Genomic DNA, 15,769 nt, shown 5'->3' with positions numbered 1-15,769 from the left:
CAGGCTGGATCAAGGCGCTCATCTGACTGTTTCTATAGGAACCGGAGCTTCTAATGGTCGCTGCAGTGACGCGACGACTTTATCAATCGGAGATTGGCTCTTATTTAGAAGGCGGGACTTATTCCGCCATATTGCGCGTTGCACTTTCTTCCATTCAAAACGATATAAGTGACGCGTCTTGTGTTATTCTATAGTCTTTGGTACCAGTAAAAAGAAGTATAGCCTACTTTCCAAGGCTGTGCGTCTGACTGTGCGCGTAAAACAAATTATACCCAGGGCTATCTATCCGGGTGGGCGAGGGTCCGCGTGACGTAATAATCTCAGTTTTTTTGCGGACATCCGCGTGCCTCTCATTTTACCAGGCTACAAAAGCACCAACTGCGCATGCGCTGGAAAAAAACACGTGGACGTCGAATTTGAAGAGAGGCTGTGTTAAGAAGTCGCTGTCTGCACTTCTACAATCCGTCATTAAAACAATGTAAAGACAGCCATATGTGCAATAATAATGATGTGCAATAATCCATGTTTGTTTACTGTTCAAGCCGATCTAAAGCGCTTATACACGCCGATGTACTGCGCATGTGTGGCACACACAAATTCAAGTAGTCCGTGTACGCGTCCGAACCAGAGTACCGAGGCACCCCTGCCACATACATGAATCATTTAATAAACATCTGCCAACAACAATGTTGTTTACTTCACAATCGCGTTGTTTTAGTTTTCGGTGTTAAACACTGCATATAATACAAACCAAATAAACACTATGGAGAAGGATTCATGATTTGGATTAATGTTCTACAGCTGTCCAGAATATTGATTCTGGGAAAACATCAATGACCAGAAAATACACAAAAACAAGTTCCTGGTAAATGTGTTTTTCCATCATGTGCCACATCACTCTTCCTCATACTTACCAGAAATATAACCCATTCATGTAAATAGCAGACAGGTTAATACACGTCTCTGCTTTCAGTAAAATAAGCTGATTTACTTGTAAATTAATATGAAATTGAAATTTATTGTAATAATAAAAAAATGGTAACACTTTAGAATAAGGTCCTATTAGTTCACATTATTTAACACATTAACTAACAATGAGCAATACATTTCTTACAGTATTTATTAATTTTTGTTAATGTTTTGGGTTAGGGATTAACTTAAATTTAAATTATTCATTGTTAGTTCATGTTAGCTGAGGTCCTTTAAATATTATTGATAGATACAACTTTTGAATTTAATAATGTATTAGTAAATGTTAAAATGAATGTTAACTATATTAATGAATGCTTTAGAAGTATTTATTTGTTAGTTCATGTTAGCTAATGCTAACAAATGAAACCTTATTGTAATTGTTTCCAAAATATAGTTTTTTTTTAATTTACAAAATTGATGTATATTTTACAATATTTGATACTTAAATATATAATTTATGAGTATTGAGAAAAATAGTAAAACATTTATAAAAAATAATACATTTATATATATTATAAATTAATAAAAATAGCAGCTAAAACTAAATGAGTATATAGTACATTTTCGATCTTCTAATACATTTACATTTTTAATATTTCGTGACTAAATATTTAACTTCCATTATCAAGTAATGTTACGACATATATTTAAGTTTTACAATAAAATTGTCACTATTGTATAATTTTTATAAATATATTTTAACTATTTTTTTTTAAATCTAATACATTTTCGGTCTTCTAATACATTTTAATTTTTAATATTTCGTGACTAAATATTTAACTTCCATTATCAAGTAATGTTACGACACATTTAAGTTTTACAATAAAATTGTCACTATTGTATAATTTTTATAAATATATTTTAACTATTTTTTTTAAATCTAATACATTTTCGGTCTTCTAATACATTTTAATTTTTAATATTTCGTGACTAAATATTTAACTTCCATTATCAAGTAATGTTACGACACATTTAAGTTTTACAATAAAATTGTCACTATTGTATAATTTTTATAAATATATTTTAACTATTTTTTAAAAATCTAATAAAATTTTCGATCTTCTAATACATTTTAATTTTTAATATTTCGTGACTAAATATTTAACTTCCATTATCAAGTAAGGTTACGACATATATTTAAGTATTGTATAATTTTTATAAATATATTTTAACTTTTTTTTATTTTGTAATTTTTTCCTCAATATTTTAATATATTGTAAAAAAAATATTTTTTTAAAAAAATCACAGAGAAGCTGCTATGATTATAATGTATGTCTGTGTCTGTATAAGCTTGAAGTGACTCGTGACATCAGAGGCGGCGCTACACCTTCCAGTTCATTGAAAATCTGCAGGACCTCAGACGCGCCGAATAAATTTCAAAGTAAAAGTCCCACATAAAATATAATGAACCCCCCGCCCACAAAACCCAAGGACATTTCACTCTCACAACGATGTTAATACGTCTGTTAAACAATAAAACATTCAAATATTTACCGAAGCCTCATAATACAACATCTAAGTGGAAATTATACGGATATGTGAAGGTGTGTCTCCTTTCGCAACCGGAAACGGTGCAGTGTGTGTTAGTGTTAACACGTCAGTACAGATGAACTCATGAGTGAAGCAGGCCGAGAAGTTTCAGGTCAGAAACACACGGGATTTATCTGGATCCTGGATGTTGCTTGTTTAATTACAGTCAGAAGGCTTTATCGATACATGATCAGCGCAGGAACGCGTTTGGAGAGTCTCAGCGGCTGTTTTAGGGAGTTTTGAACAGGCGGAGCGGCGGCGGCTTCTGCTGGTGGAAAATGCCTCTGTTTCCATGGAGGTACTGAAACATGATGCTGAAACATCATAATAACATTTAAATGTGCTATATCCGACGTCACAGTCACTTGTAATGCAACACTTGACATTTAGAGTCTTTGAATAGGAATAATGCATCTCTCTGCGCTGCTTTGATGTACTCATGTATCATCAATAAGTAATTTCTTGCTTGCTTCAAATAAATGCTGTTCTTTTGAACTCATTAATGAATCCTGAAAAATGTGTCACTGTTTCCATAAACAAATATGAAGCAGCAAAAACGTGTTTCAAAAATGTTTTCAACATTGATAATGACAGTAATAAGAACCAGTATTAATAGTTGAGCAGCAAATCATCATATTAGAATGATTTCTGAAGGATCATGAAAATTCAGCTTTGATCACAGGAATAAATTACATTTTAACATATATTCAAAATAGAAAATGGTCATTTAAAATTGTAATAATATTTCACAATTTACTATATATATATATATATATATATATATATATATATATATATATATATATATATATATATATATATATATATATATATATATATATTACTATATATATATATATATATATTACTATATATATATATATATATATTACTATATATATATATATATATATTACTATATATATATATATATATATTACTATATATATATATATATATATTACTATATATATATATATATATATTACTATATATATATATATATATATTACTATATATATATATATATATATTACTATATATATATATATATATATATATTACTATATATATATATATATATATATATTATATATATATATATATATATATATATTACTATATATATATATATATATATTACTATATATATATATATATATATATATATATATATATATATATATATATATTACTATATATATATATATTACTATATATATATATATTACTATATATATATATATTACTATATATATATATATTACTATATATATATATATATATATATATATAGAACTATATATATATATATATATATATATATATATATATTACTATATACTATATATATTACTATATATATATATATATTACTATATAAGTTGCTCAAATAAATGCAGCTTGGATGAGACATATTTAAAAATTCTAATATATATATATATATATATATATATATTTATATTTATATATATATATATATATATATATATATATATAATAGTTTATAAAAATATTACAATAAAATCATCCAGTAGACTGTGAAAGTCATGGAAATTCACTGGTCAGAAAATGTGGAAACTGTTTGTTTACTGTAGTCTTTCACAGACTCTTGGCAAACACCTTTATGAAGCCTCTTAATTACAACGTTCTGAATTTATATTTGGACGCTTTCCATCTTTAATGAAGTGTTCAACTAGTTCTTATAATCGTCGACTAATCTGTGGTGTCAGGTAACGCAGTAGGGCACTGGGTTTGAATAGGGTTTAGTTTGTGGCGCATGAGGCGATCCTGCTGCAGGCGAGCTCTGTGCACAAAGACCTTCTGTTGGAATGGGATCAGACTCCTGGGACGAGACCTGAGGAATGCCCAAACGACACACAGGAACGTTCACAGTATTATGCAGCAAAGTTACACTTGATTTATTTCCCAAAGATTCCTGTGTTGCATTTCGACTAGGTTTGTTTGCAGAAATGTGACATTTTGGTGTTCTTGCAGATCTGCAAATGCATAAAAATAAATCCCATGATTTTGTTTATAATCTACTCTGTCTCTTCCCTTCAGTTTGTGTTTGTGTGCGGCGCTGTGTGTTCTGCCGGGGGTGCGAGCGGACGCTGAAGATGCTTCACTGCTGGACGGCTGGCAGGACGTGTGGCTCTTCCGCTTGTTCCTCAATGTTTTGGGCTACGCCACCATCATCATCCCTGGATATTTCCTAATCAGCTACTTCAAACGAATCAATTATCTAGAAACAGGTTTGTTGGAGTTTCTCACTTTTGTCCAATTAGTTAATTTCAGCATTTACTAATGCATTATTAAAACTAATGTTAACATAGATTCATAAATACTGTAAAAAACAAAAAAACAAATTGCTCATTGATAGTTGAAAGGGTCCTATTGTGCTTTTTTCCATCTTCATCTTTCTTTAGTGTTTCTCTTTGAGCATGAAAAAGATCTGCAAAGTCCCTCCAGCAGGAGTTATTCTCTATATCAGTGTCAGTGTTTCTGAACTCCCTGAAACGCCTCCATTGTAGTCTTGAGTTTCTTCCGGGAACGAACACGTCACAATATTCCTCATTTAAATAATTAATACGCAGAATAAAGGGGCGGGGCCTGGTTGAGTTAGTTAGTAGTGTGTCGAAACTCATGGTTATGGTAAGGGGCGAGACATTTCCCAAACACACTCGAAGCGCTTGACCAATCACAACACGCTGACCCAGCCGACCAATCAGAGCACAGTGTGCTTCATAGAGATAGGAACTAAACAGAGCGTTACTGACAGACTGGGAAGAGAGGAGCTGCAACAATGGAGAATATGAGGCAAATAATGAACATTCAAGCATGAAAACATGTTCTAGTAGAGCTTAAAGGGTTAGTTCACCCAAAATTTAAAATAATGTCATTTATTACTCACCCTCATGCTGTTTTACACCCGTAAGACCCTCTTTAGAACACAAATTAAGATATTTTTGACGAAATAGCCAGCAATGACATTTCCTCTCTCAAGATCCATTAATGTACTAAAAACATATTTAAATCAGTTCATATGAGTACAGTGGTTCAATATTAATATTATAAAGCCACGAGAATATTTTTGGTGCAACAAAAAAACAAAATAACGACTTATTTAGTGATGGCCGATTTCAAAACACTGCTTCAGGAAGCTTCAGAGCATAATGAATCAGTGTGTCGAATCAGCGGTTCAGAGCGCCAAAGTCACGTGATTTCAGCAGTCTGACACGCGATCCGAATCATGATTCGACACAAAAGATTCATAACGCTCCGCTAATATTCTTATTGAACCACTGTACTCACATGAACTGATTTAAATATGTTTTTAGTGCATTAATGGATCTTGAGAGAGGAAATGTCATTCGGATTTCATCAAAAATATCTTAATTAGTGTTCTGAAGATGAACGAAGGTGTGGAACGACACGAGTGAGTAATAAATGACATTATTTTCATTTTTGGGTGAATTAACCCTTTAAAACAAAGTAATTTTAGTTAATGCGTTAACAAATATTACTTTTTTTCTCACTCATAATTTTATACATAGCTGCTTGCACCAAAATGCTCATACTTTGGTTTTCATTTCCACGTTCCATCCTCTCAGTTAAGTAAATTTGTATTTCAACACAGCTTAAGTTCACCTTCACGATATTTGATCAGCTGCCGTGACTGTTTGACGAATGTGCTTGACAAACCTGACTCTTGACATACTGCTCATGTTTCTGTAGGCCGCGGGATTTGCTTTCCTCTCATAAAGACGTGTGTGTTTGGGAATGAGTCTAAAACTGTACTGCTGGATGATGTTTCAACGGCGTCCAGAACCGACTCTGAATCCAGTTCATCAGCTCGACAGGCCTTCAAATTGATCTTCTGTGCTGCTGGACTCCAGGTAACGTCCCCGTGTTGCATGTTAATTTGACGCCACACTGTGTGCATAAGTTAAGTCTTCATCTGTGCATCGTCCAGGCGTCATACCTGACATGGGGCGTCCTTCAGGAGCGGGTGATGACGCGGTCCTATGGCGCCACGGAGGTGGAAGGAAGCGGCGAACGCTTTAAAGATTCCCAGTTTCTGGTGTTCATGAACCGCATCCTGGCCTTGACGGTGTCTGGCCTGTGGTGCGTCCTGTTCAAACAGCCCCGCCACGGTGCGCCCATGTACAAATACTCCTTCGCTTCACTGTCGAACATCCTCAGCAGCTGGTGCCAGTATGAAGCGCTCAAGTACATCAGCTTTCCCACACAGGTACAGCATTGCATTCTGGGTACATTAGATTGTAAATTCTCATTTACAATAATGCATTTATTCATTTAACTTTTGGGTCATTCTTTATCAAATCAAACTTCCCCGGATCTATTTTTATTTTTTGATTTTGTTAATATTTTTCTGAAGAAGGACAAACCTAAATAGTGATGAAAGCCAAAATATTAAATGTCACAGATGTGTATTTACTGAGAAATCCACTGTTTTGTAGAGGGGGTCAAAATGAACAGTTTAACCTGAGATTTAAATCCAAATTAGAGGGGTCTTAAAATGACTTTAGAAAGATGGCAGCATCATTATTTTATTTTTACACAGAGATTGGTAGGTCTATTAGTAAAATCTGTTGACTTTAGCAGTTTCATTATATGCCAACGGTGGCCGTTCAAAAATGGGAAAAAGCACATTTTCATGTCTTTTTTTCCTAAGTTGGCATGCCTCAAGAAGCATTAAAGATATCTTAAAGGGATAGTTCACCCAAAAATGAAAATTTGATGTTTATTTGCTTACCCCCAGGGCATCCAAGATGTAGAGGACTTTTTTTCTTCAGTCGAACGCAAATTATGATTTTTAACTGCAACCGCTGCCGTCTGTCAGTCAAATAATAGCAGTAGATGGGAACTTCAACTATAACAGTAAATAAAACTTGCTTAGACAAATCAAAATGAAACCCTGCGGTTTGTGAAGACACATTAATGTCCTAAGACATGAAACGATCGGTTTGTGCGAGAAACCGAACAGTATTTATATAATTTTTACCTCTAATACACCACTATGTCCAACTTCGTTCAGCTTCCTGTTAGTGAGGTCAAAAAACGCGTTCTGGTGACGGAAGTGATGTCTCGCCCATATACTTCAATGAGCGCGAGACATCACTTCCGTTGTCAGAGCGCGATCAGACCTCACTAACAGGAAGCTGAACGAAGTTGGACATAGTGGTGTATTAGGGGTAAAAATTATATAAATACTGTTCGGTTTCTCGCACAAACCGATCGTTTCGTGTCTTAGGACATCAATGTGTCGTCACGAACCGCAGGGTTTCATTTGGATTTGTCTATGGAAGTTTTTTCGACTTATTGTTCAAATTCCCAATCACTGCTATTATTTGACTGACAGACGGCAGTGGTTGCAGTTAAAAATCATAATTTGTGTTCGACTGAAGAAAAAAAGTCATCTACATCTTGGATGCCCTGGGGGTAAGCAGATAAACATCAAATTTTCATTTTTGGGTGAACTATCCCTTTAATATCCCTTTAGCTGTTGGTTCTTAACAAACTTTCCTTTTGGTGTCTTAATTTTAAAGGTCCTCCCTTAAAGGGATCTCAATATGGTTCCACGGAATAAATTGTTGAATTGTACACATTTTCAGTGGTCAAAAAACAAAACTTTTAACTCCTTGGTAAGAACAAGAATCTAAAAGGATATTGAGATATCTTAAATACTTCTTGAGTTCTTGAGAAACTTTGGTAAAAGAATATCTGACAGGAATGTTGATCTATTTTGATAGAGGCAAACAAGATATACAAGAACTTCTAGTGTCAACATTATTTCTTCAGACGTTCCTCTTTAAAAGAAAAAAGAATCTGCAATGTGTTACCAATTTACCACATTGAAATACCCATATCTCTGGTATTGAACCATATAGAGCCTTTAAAATGAAGATACTAAAAGAAAGCTTTAAGAACCAAAAGCTAAAAAGATATTAAGATATCTTTAATACTTCTTGAGTTGCCAACTTTGGAAAACAAACCAAGAAAAGGTGGTTCTCCCCATTTTTGAAAGGTCACCGTTGGCAAATAATGCTACAAAAATGGCTAAATTCAACAGATTTACTAATAGACCTACCAATCTCGGTGTAAAATTACAATAATGATGCTGCCATCTTTCTAAAGTCATTTTAGCCTACCTGAAATTTGGCTGCAAATCTCAGGTGAAAATTGTAATTTTGACCCCCTCTACAAAATAGTGTATTACTCAGTAAATGTTCATCAATGTTTTAGCTTTCATCACTATTTATGTTAGTCTTTCTTAAACAAACAAACAAAAAAAAATTAACACAATTAAAAATTTGACCTTTTTTTCCCCATTATAATGTATAAGAAATTCCCAATATTCTCAGTTGTGATATTAATTAGATGCTCAGTAGTATAATTGCTTTTTTATATATATTTTTACATTTTGTTTTATTAAAGTTTAATTAAATTTATTATTATTATTATTAATTAAAATCATGAAGGCAGTATAACAAATATTACCAATGATGATAACAAAATACAATTTAAATATATACGTTATTTTTTTTTGTAATTCCCATTATTCTCATTTGTGATGCCTGTTACTCACAAGTGTAATTACACTTTTTTTTTTAATTAAACTAAAATTAAATATAATCAATAATTTAACTAATATCTTTTTTTTTTTATTTACATTTTAGAATGCTTTTAGAATTTTATTTTTCAGTTTGAAGTTGAGATTTAGTTTTACATTTTTTTTTCTAAAATAAAATTAAAAACTTTTTTTTTTCTTTCTCGCCATGAATATAGCTAGCGTAGCATTAAACTATAAACAAAAAAAAAAAAACATTTCAATTATGAAAATTGTTTGTTTTTATGGTATGCATCATGTGAATGTGAATTTGGGCTTCAATATCTTAACGTATGTATGATTTCTTTTGATTTTGGGTTTTAAAAGTTAATTACGACCTGAACATGTTAATGACAGCTTTTGTGAGTTTCACACTAATAAAGTTATTTAGCATATATTTTCCTGTGTTTGATAAATCTATGCCATCACACAATATATCGGTGTCAGACAATATTTGCATTTCCTTCAAACCTAAGTGAAAGCAGATCATATCAGTGTTTCATTGTACCAGTTCAAACAAAACTAAACTAGGCGAGACATTTCATGAAATGTTATTATTTACTAATAAAATTAGATTTATTATTTAGTTTTAAATTATATTTTGTTTAAAGTTCTACATTGGAGCTTTAGCGTGTATTTATTTGAACACATTCTTAAAATATAACTGATTAAAACAGAATTTAAACCATATAGATTTGTAATACACCGCGTTTCAAATTATTATGCAAGTGACATATCAGTAGAATAAACATTCAGATTTTAGTTTTTCTAAGAAAATGTTTGTTTATTTATCCATGTCTTTTTAGATAACTGGTATCAATCTCAGACAAAATCATTTGCCAGATCTATGGAAACCCTACTTAGAGGTGGTTCCACATTATTAAGCAAGTCACAGTTCTCATGCAATATGGGGAGGAAGAAAGATCTTTTTGAAGATGAAAAGCATGAAATGGTGCAATTTTGTGCAAAAGGCATGAAAACAACTAATATTGTGTGAAACTGAATGGAGGTCATCAAATTGTCATAAGATTTGTGAGTGATTTAGAGCACAGCAGAACTTATAAAGGCAGATAAAGGCTTATTAATGAAAGTTCCTGTCAAAAAAAAAAATTTGTATTAAAAGTGCAGCTATAAAAAAAGCCAGTGTTGAGCAGCAAACAGGTATTTGAGTCTCCATTCAGGCTGTGTGTAAAGAAGCATTTCAGTCACTCCAAAACAAACCTCACAAAGAAAACATTTACAGGTTTCCATAGACCTGGCAAATTATTTCGCCTGAGATTGATACCAGTTATCTAAAAAGACATGAATAAATAAACAAACATTTTAATTTGGAACATGATATAATCATAAAAATAATTACTGGCCATGTGCTTTCTGGTGACTTTTTTCGACTTTGAAATGGAGGTGTTTTTTCACTCAGGATTGTGTGTGATTGATAGCTCAGCTAATGTTTTTGTGATGTTTTCATCACAGGTGTTGGCCAAGGCCTCTAAAGTGATTCCCGTGATGCTGATGGGCAAGATTGTCTCGCACAAGAGCTACGAGTACTGGGAATATTTCACCGCCGCGCTGATCTCTGTGGGCGTCAGCATGTTCCTGCTGACCAGCTCCACCGGCAAACATCCGTCCACCGTCACCACCTTCTCCGGCGTCATCATCCTCGGAGGATACATTGTGTTCGACAGCTTCACCTCCAACTGGCAGGACAACCTCTTCAAATACAAGATGTCGTCGGTGCAGATGATGTTCGGCGTGAATCTCTTCTCCTGCCTCTTCACGGTCGGCTCTCTGCTGGAACAGGGCGCCTTCTTCGACTCGCTCGCCTTCATGACGCGCCACTCCGAGTTCGCTTTCCACGCCGTGCTGCTGTCCGTCTGCTCCGCGTGCGGGCAGCTTTTCATCTTCTACACCATCGCGCAGTTCGGCGCGGCCGTCTTCACCATCATCATGACTCTACGGCAGGCCATCGCCATCCTCCTGTCCTGCTTCCTCTACGGTCACGCCGTCACCATAGTGGGCGGCTTTGGAGTGGCCGTGGTCTTCCTCGCCCTTTTCCTCCGCGTCTACGCCCGCAGCCGCATGAAAAAGACGGGCAGCAAGCGGGTGACGCAAACGCCGGTTCAGAAGGTCTAGATGAACAGCAGTCGTTCGGATGTGTACAGATGCCACATTTTTGTGGTTTAATTCGTCTTTTTTTGTTTGCTGCAAAACTGTGGGTTTGTATTTTGTAAGGTCAAAAGGTACAGAAAGGGATTACGCTGTATTTCAAAGGGATTTTGGCTCGGCACTTGGTGTTTTCATGTGAGAAATGACTTCGCGAGCGGTCGAGTTAACACGGACTGGTCAGTGAGTGCTGAGCCTTTGATATCTTTGTAATTTGGTACTGAAATACGTTCAGTTTTTCTATTTAAAGTTTTGCTTTAAGAAGTTGTTTGAGAGGAATACGAGATGTTGTTGCGGTAGAGATGCTTTAGGAGTGTCTGTGCCACTTGTCTACTTACCCATCCATCTATTCTCATTATATCTGGGTCATATTTCACTACAAAAACAAATAGAATCTAATAATAAAATGTAGTAAACACATGATAGTGTAGCCTTTTTTCAAGAACCATTACCCTTTTTGCATTATCACATTATTTTAATGAAAATTAAGCAGATTTTCTGCCCAAATCATCTTATAGTTATTAATATTATTTTTTATTATTTGTATTATTTTTTTTAAATATTTTATTATTATTATTAATACAATAATACATTATTTTTCATTGTTTTAACATAAATAATTATACTATAATGCAATATTTTTATTTTTATGTGAAAATACAACTGAAGAATACATCCTCAATGTCTACGTTTACATGTGCACCAATAATGCGATTATTTCTAATAATCAGAGTAAGGACTCAATCGTATGCACTAGGGCTGCACAACGATTAATCGTTTGCAAAATAAAAGTCTGTGTTTACGTAATATATGTTATAATAATTATGTATATATAACTACATGCACATACATGTATATATTTAAGAAAAAAAATATATTTATATATAAAATATTTATATTTATATGTAATATATAATATAAATAAATATGTATATTTATTTATACATGTATATATTTCTTAAATTTATACATGTATGTGCATGTACTTATATATACATAATTATTATAACATATATTACGTAAACACAGACTTTTATTTTGCAAACGATTAATCGCGATTAATTGTTGTGCAGCCCTAGTATGCACCCTCATAATTTGATTATAATGGGTTTTTGGCAATATTGCAATTAAACTTGACCTCATGTAAACACAATACTTGGATCAAACTAATGGGATTAAGCGCATAATTGTAGTAACTATAGTTACATTAAACTATGTGGCGTACGTCGATTTTAATCGCAATAAACAAGCATGTAAACCCCTTAATCGCATTATTACCGATCTGACCAAAGTGTGCATGTGCTCGGACGTATGACGTGTGTTGTGAATGAACTCCGTGACGTTATTCTGAAGTTTTTCATCCACTCCGAATCGAGAGACGGTGTTAAATTACCTCATGCTGCATATTTATTTTGCCGTTGCCTAAATGGGTTGCCATTGTAATGACTTGCATTCGGACTGTTTGCAATGATCTTTTATTTTTTTGTCCTTAGACTTCTACAGAAGATATATGTACATGGTTTAATATCTAGACCACTTCTATTATTAGTTGCTATCAGGATGTGAATAACAAAAAGTGTTTATGGAAAAGTTGCCTATCCTACCTTTAACAGTTATCTTCATCCATAGACGGTGTGAAGAACGCGACACCAGCGTAGGTAACTTTTGTATGTTATTGTAACCGATTCAATCTTTAAGTCTGTTACACTGTTCATCACGGCATTGAATAATATCCATTACGTCCATAGAAATGTGTTTTGCATTTGACGTAAGTGGATTAAAACCAGTAACGTCTACCTACTGTATGCGAGTTCATCATTTGTGCATTGCATCGATTATATGCAAATAATTTAATTCTTGGCGAATAATCTGATTAATTAAAATTGAATGTAATCAGTAGGGAGGAGTTTGGCTCTTGTCATGTAAACATCTTACTGCGATGAAGTCCTTACTCTGTTTATTCTTAAAATTGCATTATTGGTGCTAGAGCTGCACGATTAACCGTTAAAAGATTTCGATTTAAACACTCACGCCATCTTATTCTTCAATGACAACGATTCGCCTCTTAAACCTTTGACAAGTACGATCACAGCGAACATTCAAGTCTGCGTTCTGATCCAGAGAGATCAGTTGTCCTTGTCGTATAGATATGAAACAGAAGTACTGGGATAAAAGTTTCTAGTTCGGATGTAAACACAATCAAAATAAAGTAAATCACCTTTTGAAAGTAACCTGGTTCTTCAAACAAAGATTATCAATTACATAGTTACACCAGTAGGTGACTGTTAGGAATGTATTTATTGAATCATTCATTCAAGAGATTTGTTGATTCATCCAGTAAGGTAACAAGTGAAGTCTTTATGAGTGAGTCATTGAATTATACACTCAATGCGCTTTTTTTTTTTTTTTTTTTTTTTTTTTTTTTAAATAATACATTCAAATTAATTACATTTTTAAAAATAGGCTAGACTGCAGCAATTAATATCTACTAAATTATATAATTTTGTTTAGTTGTTTATTTTTTAAAAAACATGGAAGAATCAAAATTTTAAACAAAAAAAAATCATAATTCTCAAATTATCCAGAGTCATGCAGCTAACTATCAACGAATCTGGCAGTTAAATGGCTCATATCTCAAATGTTTTTCCCCCCGTCTTATATTTCGGCTGTCAGGTGTGCTGTTGTTGTTGGTTATGTGGCGTATCCGTCATATCAAACCAGCATCCATTAACCACCAGTGCCTGTTTGATAAATCTGAGGAATAGGCTTTGTGTAGAATCATTTAAAAGCATTGATACAAACTCTGTTTACAGCTGTTTAAAATAGTGAATACGACTAGTTTGGGTCCTTGTGTAAGTCAATACTTTTGTCTTTTGATTTTGGGGTGAAATATGAGCTGAACCAGTTCTTGACCGGTTTTGCGAGATTCACTCTGAAACACATTTTTAAGCAGGTTTGACTATTTGAAGACGGACGGTGTCAGGTGTGTCTTAAAAGCATTTTTATAACACATACCCTTATTATGACATTACAATCGAACATGTTAAAGGCAACGTTCATCTATGCACTAAAGATGTCATTTACTTTCGCTCATGTCACACCAAACCCGTAATTCTTTTTCATAAAGTAACCAAAATCATTTATGGATGTCTTGTATGGCTTCTTAGAGCTTCGTTGTGTTGGAATAAAGCATGACTTTTCTGCCTAACTCTGCCTTTTAAGTCATACGAGTTTAGAATGACATGAGTAATGATAATTGAATGTTCATATTTTGCTGAACTGTCCCTTTAAGAGACGTGGCTTCTGTCAGTGGAGTTTGTGGAACAGGATTGTTCTGCGTTTTCCCCGGTTAGATGAGGAAGACTGAAAAATGTTTGTAAGAGCCTGAAAGGGAAAGTCCACACTATTCATATTTCTATTAATTATCTACCATTACAGTATATACAGCAGTGACAGGACAGACATGTACGCTTCAGTAAAAGCCACCAATCCAGTTTTACAGTGTGGTACGGTTCACACACGTGTTTATTTTTAGGGTTTGTTTGAAGGAGATTTGAACAAATTTGCTCTTGAGCTTCACAATACTAATGACGTCCTGTGACGACCTTTTTTTTTATGATATCGAAGGTTCTTCTTAGAGAAACTACCTAATAACCTTTTTCTTTTTGGTCAGGGGTTAAACTTTTTTTTTTTCTTCATTATTTTAAAGTTTATTTTCTGTTACTGTTTTTTATTTGCATGTGCAATCTGCCTTCTATCATGCTTGTTTACCAAAATATTAAGGTGAAATCTCACTTTTGTCCAGAATCGACAGCCTTTCGCATGTTACAGAAATATTTTTAAACACTAACCAGGAATAAAACTAACCTTAACATTATTATAATAAGGTCCCATTAGTTAAGTTAGTAAAGGCATTACATAACATTAACTAACAATGAGCAATGCATTTGTTACACTATTTATTCATCTTTGTTAATAAAAATACAGCTGTTTATTGTTCAGGTCTGTTAAATGATGATAACAGATACAACTTTTGATTTTAATAATGTATTTTTAAATGTTTAAATGAACATTAACTAAGGTTAAAAATGCATTAAAAGTATTTTTCATTGTTCGTTCATGTTAAATAATGTCACCTAATAGAAAGTGTTTCACAAATCATCCCTCCTGTTGAAAATTAAAGCATTACTTATTATATTAGTATTACTTGTATATGATTAGTAAAGCATTACCAGGTGAACCTCATGAAAACAGGCTGAAGGAAGTTTAGATAATGAAAATTAAGCTTATTTTAGGACCATCAAGAGTTTAGCATTATGACTTTTCATGACATTTACCATGTGTTTTTTTTCCCCCTCATTATTCTCAAAAGTGATTATATGGAAGCTTGTTTCTGACACAGAATAAAATAGGCCATTTTTAATCTTGCGATTGAGATTAAAACTCACATAAAGTCTGAATGTCTAGGTA

General features: G+C 33.2%; 1 protein-coding gene across 1 annotated transcript; it reads left to right on the top strand.

The window, feature by feature from the left end:
* The first annotated feature begins 2,514 nt into the window (after positions 1-2,514).
* On the top strand, positions 2,515-12,050 carry slc35b2 (solute carrier family 35 member B2). The gene is made up of 5 exons (XM_067383313.1): positions 2,515-2,800; positions 4,567-4,757; positions 6,241-6,401; positions 6,479-6,757; positions 10,610-12,050. Exons 1-5 carry the CDS (start codon positions 2,781-2,783, stop codon positions 11,267-11,269), a joined length of 1,311 nt encoding a protein of 436 aa, XP_067239414.1. The 5' UTR covers positions 2,515-2,780; the 3' UTR covers positions 11,270-12,050.
* Positions 12,051-15,769: the final 3,719 nt, after the last annotated feature.

Source organism: Chanodichthys erythropterus, chromosome 4 (genome assembly GCF_024489055.1).
Source record: "Chanodichthys erythropterus isolate Z2021 chromosome 4, ASM2448905v1, whole genome shotgun sequence".
NCBI classification, from domain to species: Eukaryota; Metazoa; Chordata; class Actinopteri; order Cypriniformes; family Xenocyprididae; genus Chanodichthys; species Chanodichthys erythropterus.
Note: the sequence above shows the minus strand (reverse complement) of the source record. Positions and strands in the feature narration are given on the sequence as shown.